The sequence below is a fragment of the Seriola aureovittata genome, chromosome 21 (genome assembly GCF_021018895.1).
Source record: "Seriola aureovittata isolate HTS-2021-v1 ecotype China chromosome 21, ASM2101889v1, whole genome shotgun sequence".
Lineage (NCBI taxonomy): Eukaryota > Metazoa > Chordata > Actinopteri > Carangiformes > Carangidae > Seriola > Seriola aureovittata.
Window position 1 is genome coordinate 16,171,099 of NC_079384.1, and position 20,160 is coordinate 16,191,258.

Consider the following 20,160-nt stretch of genomic DNA (forward strand, 5'->3'; position numbering starts at 1 on the left):
CATAGGGGATATTTTAATTTCTCAAAACATGTCTGGAGAGCGTCTTTAACAATTTAGTCACATAGACACTGAAATACAACAAATAAATACGTCATGATTGGTGAGAAATGTTTATTTTTTTTCCATTTATATTTGTGTATATATTCATTAAACTAAATGTATACTGAAGCTATAAATTCATTCAAACCTATGTAAACGCCGTCAGAAAAACACTGACTTGATCATGTGTGGTTGTCTTCTTTTTCTTCTCCCTGAAAAGAAACACAGTGCTTAATATCAAATGATAAAAATAACTAAACTGTGAAAGTATGAACACATTAGTCCATACCCCTTTTGACATTTGAAACAGATCTTAAATCACTTTTGGGATTTTCCCTTGTTGCCAGTTGGCCGACAGAGTCTACCTGCTCCTTGGAGTCTTCCTTGTCAGAAGGAGACCTTTCATGTTCCCCTTGTGAAGTCTCTGGTCTTTCATTCAACACTGTCCCCTCTACTGTTTTGTCACTCTCAGCCAAAGCCGAGCTATCAGTGGTCTCACTTGTGTGTTGCCCGTCTGCCTCCTGAGATGAGGTGATCAGAACAGTTCTGGTTAAGCATTAAGCCACAGTGTCTTGTATTTCCATCACAACAGAGTCTCCCCTGTGCTTTCTGGCTGTCTTGTCTACAGCTGCTAGGACACAACACTGCTGCCTCCTCCTGAACTGCTTTTCTTTCTCAATATGTCAAAAATAAGCAAAGAATAGAAGAGAAATATCCTGCATTTTACAAATGAGAATGTGTTTATGTAAATGTTCAGTAGAGTCAGTAGACTGAACCTTTTCCTGGTCCTGAAGAGGAGGAGAACTTGATTTGTGTGTCTCCTGCTCAGTTTTTGTCGCCTCTTGTTCAGTAGAAAATCTCTCCTCTGGTGTGAGATCGTCACTCTGTGGTGCTGAGGCTGACTCTACAGGGATGGAATCTGCAGGTTTATCAGTTTCGTCTTCATCAACCCTCTGGCGAAATGATGTGATGCAGAAAATTAGTGGATTGGATTATTATGGAAAACAGTCAAAAACAACCCTGTCATTGTGCCTTTGCCTTTTCTTCACCTGAACACCCGAGGCCTTGCTCCTTCTGCCTCCTGTCCCTCGTCTGGCCTGACCTGTCTTCAAGTGTTCTTAATCACTCTGTCTGTGTCTTTCCTTGCTTTTAAACTAATCCTCGTGCTGGGTGCTCAATACAATCAACACATAGCATGTATTTCAGCAGCATCACCTTCTCTGGGTCTCGAGGGCCAGGGGAACAAGGGCTTTGTTTGTCGTGTGGCTCTTCTGTTTCGTCTGTTTTTAAATCATCAGCGTCTTGGTGTCTGTCAGGTGTCGAGTGCGGTTCAGTCTGCTCAGGTTCAGTGGTGTCAGCCTGATCAACCACCTGCAGGGCAGTTGTGAGACAGAACAATATGTAACTGAAATATTTTCTGGGTTTAACACCTAATTAACGGTTATGATATAAATGGAGGTAAACAGTTATACTTGATGGGTCTCAAATGGCACGGATGTAATTTAACCCATCACCTTGTCCTCATCTTGGTCTTTCTCCTCTGCTTGACGGATGCTTGCCTCCTCCTTTGTTTTCTCCTCCACCTGATTGTCACGCAGCTCTTCTGTTTTCTCTTCTGCTTGATCGCTCTGTGGCTCCACTTCCTTTTTTTTAACAGGAACTTCTGCAGACTCTTCTTTGACCTCTGTGCTGAGGGTTTCAGAGGGGGGAGAGCTAGCCTCCTCCACAGGTTTTCTCCCGGGAGACCCTGGACTGGTTACATTATCTGTAACCTTCACCTGGCAGACACACCATCTCCTTAAAGCATTTCAAGTCATTTGACAGTTGTTTCCACACCATACAAGGCCAGTCATGCACAGTTGCACAAAATGAATGTATCACCCTGCTCCATCACCGCAAATAAGTCAGCAAAGATCACAAACAAAAACCAAAGATCACAGAAGAGACCGAATTTAAGAGGAAACTGCTAACAACCAGGGAGGCACCACCACCACCAGAAGCACACAGATCTCAAATCTACTTTTTATCACCTCCTGTTCAGTGTCATTTTCTTGAGCTTCAGCTTGTAGTTCATCTGTGCCCTGCTGGTTTTCAGGAGGAGTGTTTAGTTTCTCCTCTGTCACAGGTTTGTTGTCCTCAGCACCTCCTTCTGTGGCTGGCGCTGGAGCATCAGACCCTGTAGCCTCCTTCTCAGAGATCTGTTGATGTGGTCAGATGCTCTTGAAAGATTTTGCTCGAAATGTCATGTAAAGTGTTCAGAAAAACTGTACTTCAATGGAAGCACATGTAAGTGGAGAGCATTATATTGATGGCTTTGTTTTTCTGAACTGTCCTCTCTTCTCCCTTCATCTGCTGTTCCTCTTATTTCTTGGTAATGGCTTCATTTACCATTTAATGTGGTAGCTGTGACGACGATTAAATGATAGGTACAGATTCAAGTCTTAATACATTACAGTGCACTTATCCACACTGAAAGAGTTAAGTTTGCTATTATCTTATTGGCTGTGAAAAGATCTTTTCAACTCCAGTGTAAAAGATGGAAAATCCACAGTCCTTGTTCCGTTCAAAAATTCAGATGTTGGACAGAGATAGCCAAATCAAATGATTATTTTCTAAAGTTGGAGTCTTTTTAAACATGCTTTTGTGTGACTACACATCAAACATTGTCCTGGGAGACACTAAGTTTCATATCATGATTACAGCAAGCAGTAACTCCTTCACTGTACATATGGGCATGTAAGTACTGTTTTAAGGTAGACTTGAGAAGATCTTGCCTTTGTACTTGAACAGAACCGGGCAGTAAAAAACAAGGCAGAACAGACTTTGAATATCTGAAGAAAGGGGAACAAAAGTTGCATGAATACCTCCTGCAGGTTGGGAAAACGTCTTTGTCTTAGATGGAAAAGGAGCAGGTCACTCTTTTTTTGAAAAAAAAAAAAACAAAACACAAATTTAAAACATGACAGGAATTTTGTCACATACTTTTTCAGATTCTTCCAAGGCCCCACTGATCTTTTGCTCCTCCTCCCTCAGCTTCTCCTGGTGCAACGCCTCCTCTCTGGCTTTCACCTGCTCCTGCTCCAGGAGAGCCAAATGGGCCTTTTTCTGCAAATGAAAACCAACATGGTACAACAACAAGGATTGTGTCTGAGGGAAAGGGCCTTACTACACTTTTATACAACTTTGTGCTTGATGCTCTGGTTTTTATTTCTTATGAGCCTGAGGCAGCCTTAGAGCTCCAGGCATGCGGGGCTATGTCAGAATGAATCTAAACTAAGGTAAATGGTGACTGAGTTTTTACTGCCGCAGTCCCTATAGGCTTAATAGCTTTAAAGCACTCAGCCTGAGGAGCTTAGACTGTCTAAGTCTGTGTCATCCTTTACTACTGTTCTCAAAACCTATTTGAAGATCAGGGCTAGGAGTAGTAGCAGTAGGTATCAATAGGTAGTAGTAGTAGCAGTAGCGGTATGAGTAGAAGTAGCTTTAGGACTAACAGTTAACAGCTAGTTAAGTGAAAGTATGTATGTATTATTGACAAAATGTTGTTGAACCTGCATTAACAAATTTTTTGTCCACTTGGGGGCAGTGGAAACCAGCTGTGAACAACAACACTGACATCACCTTATAAAGTTGATATGGCAAACTTGTTAACATGAATATAATTGTTTAAATAATCAATCAAAGTCCAAAATTCATTCTCCTTTAAGCTCTCTTTTTAGTCTCTACCAACTGCTGAGGGAAATATTTGGCTCTTTAGCTGCTAAATGCTCTACTGTGTTCTCCAGCTGGTCTCAAACCGTTTAGTTTGGTGCTGGAAGGTTGGATTTATCAGAGCCTTTTCACTGAAAACAGTTAATAGGCAATGAATATTCTAATCCAGTTTTCTAGAGTAATGGTTGGTCTCTGGGTGCTTAGTAAACATAATGACACTGACATGTATAGTGGGGGACAGTAAGGGCCCCAACAACAACTCTATAGGAGTTAAATCCATTATCATGTGTATTAATGAGCATAAAGAACAAAAATTACAAGGTAGGCCACAGTATACTGTCTATGAGAAAACGCTTCTCTGTACACACAGTACTGTGTAATTAATGCCCCCCCCCCTCCCCCGACAAGAAAGCTAAACAGCAGCTTACCTCTGCCTCATATTCAACATTTTCATTGTACTTGTAAAGCCAGTGTGCCAGATACAGGATGGGGTCCACAGGGCGCTGCTCGGCCACTTCAGCCAGTCCCTCTGCCAGACATTTTCCAAGATGTCTTTTTATATACTCCGAGTCCATGTTTTTCTCTGTGTGAATAGTTAAAGCACAGCTTGAGTTAACCTTGCAAAAGTGAGCTGAGTTTAGCTCGTCAAATACAATAAACAGCGTCAGTAAGCGTCGGACAACAGGAACTTCACCCTGAAAACAAATGCTTTATTGGCTTTTTGACGTTAGCGTGTAGCTACATAGGCTGTGTAATAAGTAGTAGTTGTTTTTTTTTACTGTGATTGATATCTATCGTAAGCTAAATGTAAAAACCTAATTACCAATTTAGCAATCAAGAGTAAAAACCAAAATACAAACCGTTTTCACTCAGCGTCCGAATGTAGCGATTCTGTCTCCATGGTAACGGTGTCGCGTCTTTAATACTCCCCTCAATGCTTTTTAAATAGTTCCTACTAACTACTACTACTACTACTACTACTACTACTACTAATAATAATAATAATAACAATAATAATATTGATATCGATGCATTTTAGAGGCAATAATAATTGATATAGAAATAGTTATTATATTTTGACATTATTTCCATGTTTTTTATTACTATTTCCAGGGTATGGAAAGCAAATTAGGTGACATTCATTGGTGGGGAAAAGGTTAGATCCCAAAGCAAAAAACTCAAATCTTACTAACATTTACTCTTGTATAGTGTTTATTTTTTATACTATTCTTCTGTTCTCCTATTTTATTTTACTTCATTTTTATTTATTTATTACTTTTTCTCTGTTTATCTGCACATTGCACACACTGAATTTTTCTAATTATGTTAGCTGAAAATATTGAGAATAAAGGTTCCCTGTACAATGGCACACATTATCACTCATTATCATAGCACTTATTAGTACTGATGCAGCCTATAATTTGCAGTAAAAACAAAAACTCTCTACCTTACAAATATGAAAAAAATAACAATATCAGGAAGGACCCAGCAATTTTTCAAGCACACATCCACTGTATCTAAAGACGTTCAAATCCAGTAAGACTAATATAAATAGGCAGCAGAGTTAAGCCGATTGTTAGTGACTAATTTCACATGGGTGGTTTCAATGCTATGATGTTTAAAACCCAGATTCAAAGTTGTGTGAGTAATGGAACACTTTCTATTTATACCTCTTTTATATCATTGATAGTGAGAAAACCTGGGCAACATTTCTCTAATATTTGGTATAATTTCATGTGCCCCCGTGTCCTGAAACTGGGACAGTTTGCTCACATGTGAGAGGAGAAGGTGGGGAAAATTACTGCAGGCTCCATTTCCAAGAAACAGATGACACCCAGTTAACATTTGTAATCACAGATATCATTTTCCTTGTATAATCATACTACACACCTTTCAGCCAAATATAGCCTTCACATTGACAGGAGGACTCACCCAATCAGACTGTATGAAGTGCACTGATGCAGTGCTGTCCCTCTGACTGCATTATGCACAGGTTATTTAAGAAAAATTGAATCAAAGATCAGATTCCTTTTTATGGTGAATTATGTACGGGCCTAATGTGACCTTTTACAGCTACACTCCACCATCATTGTTTCTCTCATCTGTAAGAAAAGACATCACATATTGGTCCGTAAGCAAATACAGAGCCACATATGGGCCCAGTGAACAAGTTTAAGAACAGCTGTCAGTCTCAGTCTGTTAATTGTTTTTTAGAGGGTCTGTTGAGTGTTTTCATTCTAATATTGTTTCCACAATTATCTGAAGGCCTGTAGTTTTGCTTTGTGGTACCAAAGCACAGAACAGGCCTGAATAAAAGAACTTCCAGTGACATTAAAAGTCATGCTGCCCTCCTGTGGTTGCAGCACCAAAAAACTTCTCTTGAGGGGTACTGCAAACAATTCTCATACAGCACAGCTTAGTTCCTAGTATTGGGCTTTTGTGACAAGTTTCTTTTCTAATTATTTGTGTAAAGACCTTTGTTATAGTTATAGTTGGGATTTTATTTATTCAAACAACTGTACATATAAACATAGTTATCAAAAATCATCCAACAAAAAAGGAACTTGTCATATTTTTTAAGTCCTGACAGAGACAGGAAGACTGTCATCCGTCCATATATTTTCACTTTATGTTTATCCAGTTTTCAGAAACAGAAAGAAAGAAAGAACAAACATCCACATTCATCAGCTGACAACTATGAAAACATCCTCAATGCACAATTGTCAAAGATGTTAAAACCAGCTCATCAGCTGCAGCTGCATCATCAGTGTGTGTGCACTTAGTGTGGGACCTCTTGCACGGCACATTCACAAAAGGTTATATACTGTACTATACAATAGGTATAGGGGCCTACATTGATTGTTCAACTGCACACATGTACAAGCACAACAAACAAGAACCAAATATATAAATAAATACTTACATTTCTATCAGTCTGTGTATGACTCAGGAAGGTTTAATACTTTATAATAATAATAATAATAATAAATAAATGAAGTGACAACTGGAGAATGGAGAAAACTGGAGAAAATCTTCATTACAATAATACAATTCCTAACTTTTGTAGCCTAATATGTGGAAACTGCAGCAGATCTTACAGCCAGATCAAATGAATAAAACAGTCTGAGGTGAGCTGAATCTGTGCTGCAGGGATCATGCAGCGGGACCGTCACTTTCATCTGCGCTGCTGCTGCAGACAGCGGCTTTTACTTTGCGACGAGAAAAGTTGTAAACGACCAGGAGCGACCAGCTGTGTGGGAACGAGGAAGCGGCTCCGTTGCCAAAGTGTCAAAGGTCTGATCTGATCCTACCTGGAGCGACTCCTCCGGTTTCACTGCAGGACACCACACTGCGTCAGCAACAGCTGTCCTGCAGCCCCGCGCTGGCTGCCAGAAGGGGAGAATTACGTCCTCAGTGTAAGGCTTGACGGAAGACTTGATTTTTTTTTTTAATCAAGTTTCTTGGATTCTGTGGGAATATTTGCTTTACCGTGCAAGGTAACCCGCCACCTGCCTTCTGTTGTCTTCCATGAGTAGGTCGGGGAGAAAGATGACTCCTGCATGAACTTCGGGAATAGAAAAGTTTCATGTCAGGCTGCAGGTTGAAGAGTTTTGCTTGCAAGTTCGGACGTTTCTTCACATTGTGGTGCTATTTCATGACTCCACTAGTCGTGAGTTTTATTCTTATGCTTCCCTTTCTATGGATGAAATGCACTAGCTTCGCATCTTTCTGATTTTAAGAAAAGAGGGTCAAGGTTTGGCTATTTTATGTAATGGTTTTGATTTTCCCTCCTTCTCATTTGGACTGTAGGCTACTTGCAAAGTTTTCTATAGAACAGTTTTCATTTCAAAGGTAGAGAATGGTTGTAAATTGTAAATGAAGAAGGGTTTTTTTTTCTTGGCACTCAAACTAATCAGTTGCACTGCCAAAGAAATTAAATGCAAAGTTAATTTGAGCGCCTTTGTTCTAATAATAAACCTGGACCTGTAATTGAGCTTAGGTCAAATTTGGAATTGGTAGATTTATGACTTCTTAGCTGTGTGTTTTAAAGAGTGTGTTTGTGTTGCGAAGGTGCACACACATGCAGTTGCTACCTAGTGTTTTACTACAGTATCTACAGTATTAGAGGGCAAAGTGCGCATGAGCATCATAACAGGCCCATGTCTTCACCTGCCAGGTGAATATCCCCCTCCAGGCACATGGTACTAATGTCCAGTGTGGACACTTTGCAACCTTCTCAATCCCCACTATGCCTCCACCCACAGGGACAAAGTTTTATTTTTAGCCCATGTCTTCATGGCAAATGGGCAAGGTACTGTGATGCTGTGGATGCTCATACCCCACCATTTCTCTGCCGTTAATCCATGTTGCCCCAATCAGAGGTGAGGGACCATGGAGACAGTCTGGCCCCATGCGAGCAGAGCAGATCTCTGGAGGCAGGGGAGGACGTGGAGACCAGTGTTCATATTAGATCCCGCAACAGTGCACCTGCACCCGTTATGTAACAAGCCAAGCTCCTACAGTGGAGCTCAAGCAGTAGAGCCAATGCAGATTTCAACATGGATGGGGATCATCAGGTGGTGTTTTTAAGTTCTTAGAGTAAGTTTTATTTGTATATTCCATCATTTGTCTTAAGTATTTTGAAGTTATAATTCAAGGTGAATCTCCTCTGTGCTGCATTCACCACAGACATGCTTGCCTGTGTTATCACATGTTTGGGAGATCTCATAAAATACATATTTATGTGGCTTTCAACATGCGTAATGTGTGAAGATGTATCTGTGGTCTTCCTCTGCCAGAGTGTGTTTGTGTGTCTCGCATCACATGTTCTTGGACGCACAAGGTGTCGGTTTTGAGTTTCTTTCACCAACTGAGCCCATGTGACTGCTTGGCTGGGCCTCTGTATTTTCCAGAGTATTCAAAAGGTGAAATAAGGTTAAAGATAAGTGCATCTTTTTCGCTCAAAATTTACTACATCATCTATTCAGTTTCCCAAGAGAGTGATGTACGGTTTTTTCGTTTCCCTATGGGAATATTATGTGACAGAAATGGTGTTTTTTTTTTAACGTTGTGTTTCAGATAGATGGTTCGAACATGAGCAGCTCCTTCATTGATGTCTGTTGTTTATGGATTTGATTGGTGTTATGAGTATGATAATAGCTCCCCCTGGTCCCTCACAAGATGGATGGAATATTCTCCATGTCACTTCCACATGTAATCTACTCAGATTTCTGTGCAGCGAGCGCAAAGGCCAAATGGGTCAGTTTAAGACAGCAGAAAAATCTGTTTAGAAAGTTGTATTACAATATATCAAAGAGTGGCATTATTCCTGGTGACTCAAAAAAGTTCATCTTACAATCATGGTTCGTTCCAAAACAGATGACGTTACTTTATTAGTCATCTACTAGTTTAGATTCAAGACTACGCAACCGTTTGTTAGTACTCTGAAGGCTCATACTCTGTGAGTATTATGCTGTCGTTATCCAGGAGACCAAGATGGATGTGGTGAAACATTAACTTGGCTTTGATCAGCCAGAGACACATTGTTTAAAGTCTGGATTTATAAATCAGTAGGCCTACTGCATATTGCTCTGTTAGCCATCTGACCACCCCCCTGCACCGGGGAGATTACGTTTGGTCTTTACAGCTCCTCGGTATGCAGCGACAGAAGCATACCGTGGATGACAGCAGCTGTCCTCTTAGCGGCAACATAATGCATGTAGAAATATAGTACAACCAAGTCTCCAGTGCACACATCTGATAAAGACATCAAAATAAGAGTCAAAGACTCTAAGGGCTTGACCCTGAGTAGTAACTGAGGCCTTGGACATGCTGATCATTTTCAGTCCAGTTTGTTGAAGTGCAAAATGTGCCTGGTTGCAACATACAATGACACGGTAGGAAGCAGCAACAGGTGGAGAGGTCTGTTTTAATGTGGCTCCCTATAGGGTTTGAAATACAAGGTTAACTGGTGGGTGACAGGGTGTTGAAGCAAGCTGGGAGACAGCAAACCGCAGTGTTGCGATTTGACCCCGTGAGAAAACAGGGGGAACAGGAGCATGGCAAATGTCAAAGGACGTGTGGATAAAAGCCCTTGTTTGCTCTGTAGATCTGTCGTTTACAACTTACCCACATACCAGGAGTGGTAAGGGCTGTAATAATGAAGGGAGCGAGGCATTTGCCGTGTTGCCACAGGACTTGTCTTTGAACCGCCTGGCATCTTCAGGGCACCAGAGTTAAGACAACAAGTCATTAAAATTGATTAAAATATTAGGTCCTTATACCATTCGGCCAAGTGCGACTTCACTGCTGCGGTACAGGACCACATGGAAGTTACCCTGACTATAGAGGAAAGTTCCTGCTCATTTCTAAGTTAATCAGGGAGGGGATCAATATTTTTCATACTGGTATGCTTGGATTTTCACAGGAAGTACAAGGATCTAAGTGCTATTCATATGCTTCACTAATCACATGAGGTAATTTGACCCTGCAATCTAGTGAACTAAATTTCTCTACTGACTATGAGAAGACAGCACAACCTCTCTCTTTCTGTCTGAACCCGCGCCGCCCTCGTGACAAAAGCCGAAAAACTAGTTCGGTTGGTTTCCGGAGGTGAATATTGGCATTCGCATTCCGCGGCCGGCTAGTGTGACGAAGAGGTATCTACATTACCCCGTCTATATCCTCAGCCAGAATGTCACAGGTCACATGGCCTTCTCTGACATGCAAGGTGATATATATATTACTCTCGGGGAAGGCCTCTGAAATCTAACATTCCCACCCTCTTCCTCAGTTTGCCACCTGTCCACAGCGCGAATGAACGAGCGCGGTCATGTAATGAGCTGATTGTCTCCAGCCAGACTCTTAAAATCAAACCAGGGGTGGAAAGTAGATTCACTCAAGAACTATTTTGAGACACTTGAGTATAGCCATTTTTATGTTACTTTATAGCCCACATACTCAATAGGTGGATCTGGATCTGGACTGAAAGACAATTTAAACTGGACCCTTAACAAAATCTCATTACTAACTGACCCGGACTGCTTGTGAGTAACACATTGCAATCACATAAAGTTTTTTTTTAGGCTAGTAGCTGCATTTAGCTTGATGTCAGGGGGTTGGTGCCCAGGTTGCGAACGTGGAAATGCAGGAAGAGGTTGATGATGAAAACGTAAACTTAGGTCTGAGCAGAATCTAAAAGTACTGTCCTCAGAGTGCGGAGGAAGGAATCATCAAGACTGAAACATCTACAAACGTCATATTGGTTCAACTACAAATACAGTGAAAAAGTTTTTAGACCTTAACTATAACTCGTGACAAGTGGACCTTTACGAACTTCTATTGGAGTACCCTGCTTTATACTTTTACTTCACTTTACAACATTTCAGAGGGAAATATTGTACTTTTTACTCCACTGTATTTGACAGATAGTCACTTCACAAATGAAGATTTCACATAAGAAAAAATACATTCCCAAACATCTGGCCTGTAATATCATATTACAAAAATAGTGTCTGGTTGAGGCCCTTTCCCAAATTTCAGATGTCAATGAGTTCACACACACTCTCTCACACACACACACACACACACACACACACACACACACACACACACACACACACACACCGCCTAACTCTAAAGTACATGAACTAGCTTCACCTCGAGCAGCTACAACGGTAAAATGCTTCTTACACGCTGATGCATTAGAATTAACAAAATAAAAGATGTAATATATCATAGTTTATCAGCAACATGGGCCAAGGTCTTTTATTTTTGACACTTAAAGTATATTTCCTGTACTTTATTACACTTCTTATTTTGAATGCAAGACATTTTTGGATCTGACTGCTTCTTCCACCACTGAATCAAACGCTTGCATGTAACTTTTACTTAAAACCATTTGCATCTGGTTTTAAACTCAGTAAATTCAGACAGGATCGTTTTTTCTTCAGATGTTTTATGATGAGTTTAAGCGTGGTATACATAATCTATTTTGACTGACATTAAATATCCCAGTCTTGGCTGTGCACTCTTGGCTCTTTCATGCAGAGACACTGATAAATGTAGCTACAAAACTTAACATGCTGCCAAAGCGTATTATTTACCTAAGTGACGTGGGAGACAAGGCAACAAACTCTGCGAGAGGACTTTTTTTAAGATTGGCAGGCTTTCAATTGAGGGACCTAGCTTCTTTTTAAAAAAGGACATTTGATGGCTTCAGCAGTAACGGCGTGATGTAATGCAATCAGGAAATGTTCCCCATAAGCCACAGAGAAACACAACCATTCTCAGGATGTGTATTTTAAGGTTGGCTCACGGTTGAGGGCAGCGGGGCCCACGGCTCCCAGAGTGGGGGTTTTGAAATGGGATGATGAGGGTTGAAACCAGGGCTCGGAGGGGAGTGCGAAGGGGAGCAGGCGGTAGGTGTAGCACTGCACAGGTCGTCTTGTGACTGGATGGAACTGAGAAACTCTGGAAATAAATCTACGTTGGATAAAGGAGCCATATTGTACTTTTATTTGAGGAGAGCAGAGACGGTGTCTGGTGTGTGTTTGAGTGATGAGGGATGGCAGCTTTGATGAGTGATAGGGTTGAGGTGGCATGATTGAAGTCTGCGTTGTATGAAAGAGGGATTTAGAGCTTGAGGTGTCATGTAGCGGGGCTGAGGGAGGGTGGGGGTGGGGGGGGTGCAGAGGCGGAAGCTTAGTGTGTTTGGGGCCCCATGTAAAATACAAGGTAGTAGGGAGAGGAGTCAGCTCGGTAAGATAAGTTGGCATGCTGTCCTGTTTATCGGAGGGATGTGAGGCGCAGAGCAAAGGCTCAGCCAGGAAGGAATGAGCAGAGTCATCGGGCTTCTGTAACACGACGCTCCGCCTTGATTGCCTGTAGCAGCTGGGCAGCCACCGTATCTGTGCGAGCGTGTGCGTCCCCTCGTGTGTGTGTGTGAATGCATAATTTTCTGCTCAAGCGAGGCGGTTTGAGTGGGCATTACCCCGCATTAATGTGTGTGATCAGTGGCTATCATTGTCACTGTCACCGTCCGTCCAGTCGAGCTGATGGCTCAGTCTGCCTCACATGTGTGAACTCAGCAGCTCTTCAGTCTGTTACCAGCTTGTGTGTGTGTGTTTTGGTGATTGATGCTGTGTCTGTGTTCTTCGCATAGTCTCAGAAAGTGTGGACACTAACATTTAGCTAAGTTGCAAGTGGATGTCACAAGGCTACATCTAAAATTTGATTGATTACTTACTATTGATTGATCTGTGTTTCTGAGGGGTTTCGTGGTGTGGTTTTTGTGTATCCAAACAACTTCCCTTGAATCAGTTTTCATGTTTGGTTAAAGCCATTTGTGTTTTTGTCTTCCAAAACATATTAAAGCCAAACTTAAAATTTTAAATGATGCAACATTTGCAAAATGCATATTGATATTGTTGCTCTCTATACATGTTCCCTCTGAACCTATTTAAGTCAAGATTTGCACATATACGCAGATCTTGTTTGATAAAATATAGTTCCAGGATAAAAGTGAACTTCTAACACACATGGAGAAGCAGTGATAACTCTTGTTTTAACTATTCCAATTTAAATTCTACACAAAGGCCAGACAAACGCTACGTTACTTTGTCCATGAATAGCAGCAGCCTAACCTTAACCAGGTGATCTCAACTGGTTGCTAAACACATCAAAGGACGTAAGCAAATGCCACTTGGACCCAGCGTGGCGCGTCTGCTAAGCTAATAAGTAATCTGATGTACACAAGTAATGTCATGGTCTCTTTAGAAGGGTGGGAAAGTCCAAGCTCTCGTACTGAGTGTGTCTTGTCATTTTGTTACCGTCTTGACACTTTTAGGTGCTCGTGGTGCGGCGTGGCGTGTCAGGTCAGAGATGTAGGGCACAGGGCGGAGGGCACAAACAAGTGGCGGTGATGGGTTTGGACATAGATCAAAGCAACTGAGACCTATGAACATTACTTAGGGCACCTATGGAGACGTGGCTTGTGACCCTTCAAACCAAAGCTGTGTCTACATGTGGTCCCTCACCACAGGTTTCAAATGTCGATGAGCTTTAAGCAGTTCCCCTCTAAAGTTTTCAGATTGTGTTATTTAAATAATTATCTGAGGTTATAGAAAAGTACAAAACATTTGTGTAGCAGAACTTGGTCTTCTCTTTCTTTTGCTTAAGGAGCACTGCAGCAATTTACTCAATTAATTGATCATCAGGTGGTGACTTTTTAAACTCTCATTTAAAGTCATTAATAATGTAAATTACCCAAATTTCTCCCTTTTATATCACTGTAAACTTAATACAGGGGTTTTTGGTTGTTGCTAAAACCAAATCATTGATAAGTTTTGGCTCTGGTGTCATTGGTATTTGAGAAATAAAAGATAGAAGAAGATAGAAGATATATATATAATATATAATGATATATTCACTGATTTTATTTTTTAAATGTATTTTATTTATAAAACATTACAACATTATATTACAAAGTTTTTAATAAAAAAAGGAGGAAAAAGGAAAAGAAATTCACTGATAAATTAAGATTATTTTCTTTATCTATTAAACTGTTGATTATTTTATTAATTGTTTGGTCTAAGTAATCTCAGAAAATAAAAGGAAAATGATTGTTATAGTTTTCTAAAGCTAAGGTTGATGACTTCAGATGTGTTGATTTGTCTGACTCACAATCTGAGCCTTGAAGATGTTCAGTTTACATCATGTAAGACAAAGAAAAGAAGCAAAAACTCACTCTCAAGAAGTTGAAGCCAATGATTTTTGACAGAAAAAATTGTGATTAATTGATTATTTTTATTTTCTGTTGTTCGACTAATCAATTAATTGTTGGAGCTCTAACACATTACATTCCATATTTGGTCCTGTAGTAGAAACCTTGTTTCGGGAGGACCACATTTGGAGGAGTCATAAATGGTTGATGTATTTTCAAACTTTTAAAATCAAATCAAAATGTTAATGTTGAGCTGAAACTGGTAAAGGTTTGGGGTCATGGCTCGATGTTCTGTCTGCGTGCTACAGCCAGCTTAAAGCTCTGGTTGGTAATGGAGAATTTTTCCTGTATTCACTGATTTGTCCTCCCTCCAGCTTCTTCTAGGGAAACCCTGGTGAGGCGGTATCCCTTTGCAATGCGAAGATGGCGACCCTGCACCCTCCCCCAAGCATCTATGCAGTCCGCCCCTTCACCCAGAAGTCACTGGCGGAGATCGAGAGGCTCAAGGAGGAAAGAGAAAAGGCCGCAGAAGTAGAAGTAGGCCAAGAGGAGCAAGAGCTGGCAGTCCCGAATGCTGACCTGGAGGCAGGAAAGAACCTGCCTATGATCTACGGAGACCCTCCACCAGAGCTGCTCAACACACCTCTGGAGGACCTGGACCCCTTCTACGAAGCACAGAAAGTCAGTCTCAGATCATCTGGGCTCACGTGGCGATAAAACTCTCTGCTGAAACACACAACCACCGTGCACACTTAGTATTTAATGAGCTTGACTCTGTCCTTAGATAACCTTACATTACGACAGGATGTATTACTCGACATAAATTTCTGTTATTACAACCGCATGCACTATCCCTTACGAAACATATACTGTGTCATTTATGGTATGCATATGTTACGGTTAGTTTATTATTTCAAGATTGTCATCACTTAAGTATTTATTGAAATGTTATTTTTGGACTCACTTGCATTTATACAGATAATCCTTGTGTTTTTCAGACATTCATTGTGATCAGCAAAGGAAACACGATCTACAGGTTCAATGCTGAACCAGCTTGCTACATTCTGAGCCCCTTTAGTTTGGTTAGGAGAGGAGCCATCAAAATTCTCATACATTCATATCCTTTCAACTATTGTCTCCTGAGCTTTTGAATTATTTAGTGTATTAAGGTTTAAATGGTTGGTAAAGGGCTGGGACGTTTGCTTATACTGTACATATATTGTCTATGTCTGTTTCCTTAATCCTGAGTTAAATTATTTAGCATGTTCATCATGATTACAATTCTCTCGAATTGTGTATTCATGACGATGAGCAACCCACCAGCATGGAGTAAAACCGTCGAGTGAGTACTTCATCATTTTCTTTTGGTTTTCAATAATTCCTGTGTTGTAATTATTTAATTCTCCTTTTCACGGTGCATCATTTCTGTCTAGGTATGTTTTTACTGGTATTTATACCTTTGAGGCAACCGTCAAAGTGTTGTCCAGAGGTTTCTGTGTTGGACCTTTTACATTCCTTCGAGATCCATGGAATTGGCTGGATTTCATGGTGATCAGCATGGCGTAAGTATCTGAGCGCACATTTATCCAACCATGAAGTCATGTTATAAATCAGGAAAATTGTTTCAGATTTTCTTATTATGACATTAAATCAACATTTTTAGTACAAGTAAACAGAAGTGAAAAAACTTTTGGTTTTATGTCCTTCCACAGATACATCACTGAGTTTGTTGACCTTGGCAACGTGTCGGCCCTCAGGACATTTCGTGTACTTCGAGCCCTCAAAACAATTACTGTGATTCCTGGTATTTTTAATATTTAATATACATCTATTTGAGTGTGTGTTTGTGCGTGTGTGAGTGAGTATACTAAGAGTGTGTGAATGAGTATGAGTGTGTAAGTTAAAGGAGAAAGTATATGAAAATTTGATGTTTTCATCTGACGTGTCTATGACATCACATTTTGTGATTATAGATAACATTAGATTACATGAATAAGTTGCAATATTGATTATCATTTGTTGTTGCAGAGCTGTATGACGTTCAATGATATGCCACTGACCCATATTACTTGCGTTTGGTCAGGTTTGAAAACCATCGTGGGCGCTTTGATCCAGTCAGTAAAGAAGATGGTGGACGTCATGATTCTGACCGTCTTTGCTCTCGCAGTTTTTGCCCTTGTCGGCCTTCAGCTTTTCATGGGAAATTTGCGTCACAAATGTGTGCGGTGGCCTATTGAATTAAATGAAACTGAATTTTTTAACACCACATCAGCGTTCAATGACACCGTGTCCTTCAACAACACAATGGGCGGAAATTATACGTATTCCAACGGTACCTTCAGTTTTATGGAATACATAGAAAACCCAGGTATGTTTACCGTGTATAATGCCTCTTAGTAAAGCTTTGAGATTTTGTCCACACTGGAGTAGATGTCACTGTTTCTTTTCTTGTTTTGTTATAGATAATCACTATTATTTGGAAGGCAGCCTAGATGCTCTTCTTTGTGGGAACAGCTCTGATGCTGGGTATGTGTTATCCACCCTGAGCCCACCTTGCTAATTTAGTCCTGTAGATCTGAACTGGTCATCTTCCAGAGCTGTTTACATCTTTGTTCCATAACAATCTCAAAAGTGTCAGTGTAAAAATGTATCTTATTGACATCGTGTGTTAAAAGTGATTTGGGGGAGCAATCGTAGCACACTAACTCTTCTTCCCTGTTGATAGAAAGTGCCCCGAAGGATACACATGCATGAAGGCTGGGAGGAACCCCAACTTTGGCTACACCAGCTTTGACTCTTTTGGCTGGTCCTTCCTGGCCCTCTTCAGACTCATGACCCAGGACTACTGGGAGAACCTTTTCCAGCTGGTTGGCCCTTCTTTCATTTGTTAAAAAAACAGAATTACGAACTCTAACTTGCAACCTTTTCATTTCAGTTAAAGTTGTGAAAAGAAACTTGTCCTTAGTTCTCGTAGCTTCTTTTTTGCTTCAAACACAGATCCTGCGGGCGGCTGGTAAGACATACATGCTGTTCTTTGTGGTGATCATCTTTCTGGGCTCCTTCTACCTCATCAACCTCATCCTGGCTGTGGTAGCCATGGCGTATGAAGAGCAGAATCAGGCAAGTCAGCGAGAGGCCATAGAGAAAGAGGAGGAGTTCCAGCGGCTACTGGAGCAACTCAAGAATCAAGAACAGGTAAGGAAGCAACCAGCTTCAGATGCACCCATCCCATAGACTGGATCATTATCTATACTGACCTTATTGAGCAGATCGGGTATCAGCCAAGTCATGACGATCCACAGTAAATACAGATTTTCAATTAATTCAATTAGTCATTCAATTAATCAGTATTTGGTGTCGACCATATGCCTGAGTTTAGGTGTTGGAATCATACAGTTACATTTACTTTGACATACATGGTCACAACGTCTTCAAGTGCAGGCTTTTAGAGCCAATATAACAAGTTAAAACAAGTGTGTGTGTGTGGTTGGTATGAACCAAATAAATTATACTGTGTGCTGTAAGGCTGAACCTTGTACCAAACAGGCTCAACTTGGGAGCCAAGCCACTCTAATCAGTAAGAAGACGCTCAGTCATCACACATCATCTGAGTTGGCTGATGATGAACAGAGTCTTGAACAGGACAAATTCATCAAGGATTGTAATGGGAGAATCATTCCCCATCTGCTCATCAGAGCACCCACCATGGATGAGGTGAGTCCGCTTAGTGAGGTTTCTATATGAGCTTGCGACTGATAAATCTTTATTTGCGCTAAAAGTTGATCAACTTTATATTTTACAGTCTGCTGCAGATTACGAACTCAGAGAGAAGTCACTGGGCTCTGCGCACAGCATGCTTCATGTGGAAGAATCAGGCCTGACACAGAGATCTGCTAGTGCTATGACTGTGCTCTCTGCAGCTGCTATGGAAGGTACAGTGCCAATGATGATAGAAACTTCACACTGATAATGCATCGTCTAATGTCATACAGAATCCCTAGATATGGAATTTAACTATGAATATTCTCAAGCTTTGATTACACTAAAACAAGTAGATGATACAACACCATAAGGCCTATTTCAGGGTTCTGTTTTATGCTAAGCAGCAGGGCGCAAGTATCTAGTAGTGAGTGTCAAGTGCCATCAGTGAATGAAGAAATACACAAGGCTTAGTTGCTGGTTCATAGAGGCGATGCTCTAATGTGAGCTCTAATTGCTTAGATTATCAAGCAGTTGTAAACATTATACACTCATTTCTCCAAGGCTAATACAGTAGCATTGTCTAGTTGCCATGGTCAGGCTAATCACATTGTGTGCAGGAGAAATCCCCGTCAGCTTTCAGTGTCGCACCCTCACGGTGTTAAGCTTGGGCTATTTCAGCTCAGCTATGACGTGGCCCAGCAGGATTCTGCTAGCTGTATCCTTATTATCACTTAAAGATAACACATATACTTCGATAAAACTGACGGCAGGCTACCTAATTGTTTTTCCTCTGCCTGTCTGCCTTCGTCTAGAGTTGGAGGATTCTCAGAGGCCGTGCCCACCTGGCTGGTACAAGTTTGCTGATATTTTCCTGAAGTGGAACTGCTGCACGCCCTGGGTGACCTTTAAAGAGTGGGTGCTCTTTGTGGTGATGGACCCCTTTGTCGACTTGGCCATCACCATTTGCATCGTGCTCAACACCCTCTTCATGGCCATGGAGCACTATCCCATGACTCCGGAATTTGACAACATGCTCTCAGTGGGGAATCTGGTGAATATATGGGCTGCATTTGAACCGGTCCAAGATCTAAAGACTTGATTTTTGTCAGTTCTTGTAAAAGAATATCTTTACCTCTTCAGGTTTTCACTGGGATCTTCACAGCGGAAATGTTCTTCAAGCTCATCGCCATGGACCCCTACTATTACTTTCAAGTTGGCTGGAACATTTTCGACAGCATCATTGTCACTCTCAGTCTAGTGGAGTTGGGTCTGGCAAATGTCCAGGGACTCTCTGTGCTCAGGTCTTTCCGTCTGGTGAGAAACATTATGAATAATTTATTTGTTTCCATTTACCACACTGACAATACCTACGTCATTCACTGTCTTTGTTTGTGTATATGTCCTGTGTTGGAGATAGCTTCGTGTCTTCAAGCTAGCCAAATCCTGGCCCACACTCAACATGCTGATCAAGATCATTGGTAACTCAGTAGGTGCTTTAGGAAACCTGACTTTGGTGCTGGCCATCATCGTCTTCATCTTCGCCGTGGTGGGCATGCAGCTTTTTGGCAAGAGCTACAAAGACTGCGTGTGCAAGATATCCTCAGAGTGCGAGCTGCCGCGCTGGCACATGAACGACTTCTTCCACTCGTTCCTCATTGTGTTCCGCATCCTGTGCGGGGAGTGGATCGAGACCATGTGGGACTGCATGGAGGTGGCCGGAGCTGGGATGTGTCTGGTTGTGTTCATGATGGTCATGGTCATTGGAAATCTAGTGGTAAGTGCAACCGTTGATATACTGCCAGATAGGCAACTCGGTGTTGTTGAGGGTGTGTTGCTTCAGGAGAAAAAAAAAAGTGCTTTTGTGTACTTCAGATTACTGATTCAAAGCAGGAAACTGTGTTAAACTCAAAATTCAAAGTCCTATGCTGAGTGTTATAGAAGTTGCACACACACTTTAGTTTCAAGTGTGAATTTTGGTCCTGCCT

General features: G+C 41.2%; 2 protein-coding genes across 6 annotated transcripts in view; one reads left to right on the forward strand and one right to left on the reverse strand.

Annotated features, from left to right (window-relative positions):
- On the reverse strand, positions 1 to 7,196 carry dydc2 (DPY30 domain containing 2). Of its 4 annotated transcripts, none has more exons than XM_056366346.1 (9): positions 7,062 to 7,196; positions 4,179 to 4,333; positions 3,022 to 3,144; positions 2,070 to 2,237; positions 1,554 to 1,817; positions 1,255 to 1,410; positions 816 to 992; positions 405 to 560; positions 1 to 251 (listed from the first exon to the last, which is right to left on the reverse strand). In XM_056366346.1, exons 2-9 carry the CDS (start codon positions 4,323 to 4,325, stop codon positions 222 to 224), a joined length of 1,221 nt encoding a protein of 406 aa, XP_056222321.1. In that variant the 5' UTR covers positions 4,326 to 4,333; positions 7,062 to 7,196; the 3' UTR covers positions 1 to 221. The 4 variants fall into 4 exon arrangements, with proteins under 4 accessions (XP_056222321.1, XP_056222320.1, XP_056222319.1 ...); XM_056366345.1 differs by lacking the exon at positions 7,062 to 7,196 and adding an exon at positions 6,674 to 7,034; XM_056366344.1 differs by lacking the exon at positions 7,062 to 7,196 and adding an exon at positions 4,611 to 4,698.
- scn4aa (sodium channel, voltage-gated, type IV, alpha, a) overlaps positions 7,099 to 20,160 on the forward strand; it is a 25,705-nt gene continuing 12,643 nt past the window's right edge. Inside the window, exons 1-15 of one of the 2 annotated variants that reach the window (XM_056366343.1) lie at positions 7,099 to 7,247; positions 14,848 to 15,154; positions 15,472 to 15,607; positions 15,722 to 15,815; positions 15,907 to 16,035; positions 16,186 to 16,277; positions 16,557 to 16,841; positions 16,936 to 16,999; positions 17,199 to 17,340; positions 17,471 to 17,668; positions 18,020 to 18,187; positions 18,276 to 18,405; positions 18,988 to 19,226; positions 19,316 to 19,489; positions 19,593 to 19,949. In XM_056366343.1, the coding sequence (XP_056222318.1) occupies positions 14,897 to 15,154; positions 15,472 to 15,607; positions 15,722 to 15,815; positions 15,907 to 16,035; positions 16,186 to 16,277; positions 16,557 to 16,841; positions 16,936 to 16,999; positions 17,199 to 17,340; positions 17,471 to 17,668; positions 18,020 to 18,187; positions 18,276 to 18,405; positions 18,988 to 19,226; positions 19,316 to 19,489; positions 19,593 to 19,949 (2,466 nt within the window). In that variant the 5' untranslated portion in view covers positions 7,099 to 7,247; positions 14,848 to 14,896. Of the gene's footprint in view, positions 7,248 to 14,847; positions 15,155 to 15,471; positions 15,608 to 15,721; positions 15,816 to 15,906; positions 16,036 to 16,185; positions 16,278 to 16,556; positions 16,842 to 16,935; positions 17,000 to 17,198; positions 17,341 to 17,447; positions 17,669 to 18,019; positions 18,188 to 18,275; positions 18,406 to 18,987; positions 19,227 to 19,315; positions 19,490 to 19,592; positions 19,950 to 20,160 lie in introns of those variants that run through there. The other variant, XM_056366342.1, reaches the window with a different exon arrangement.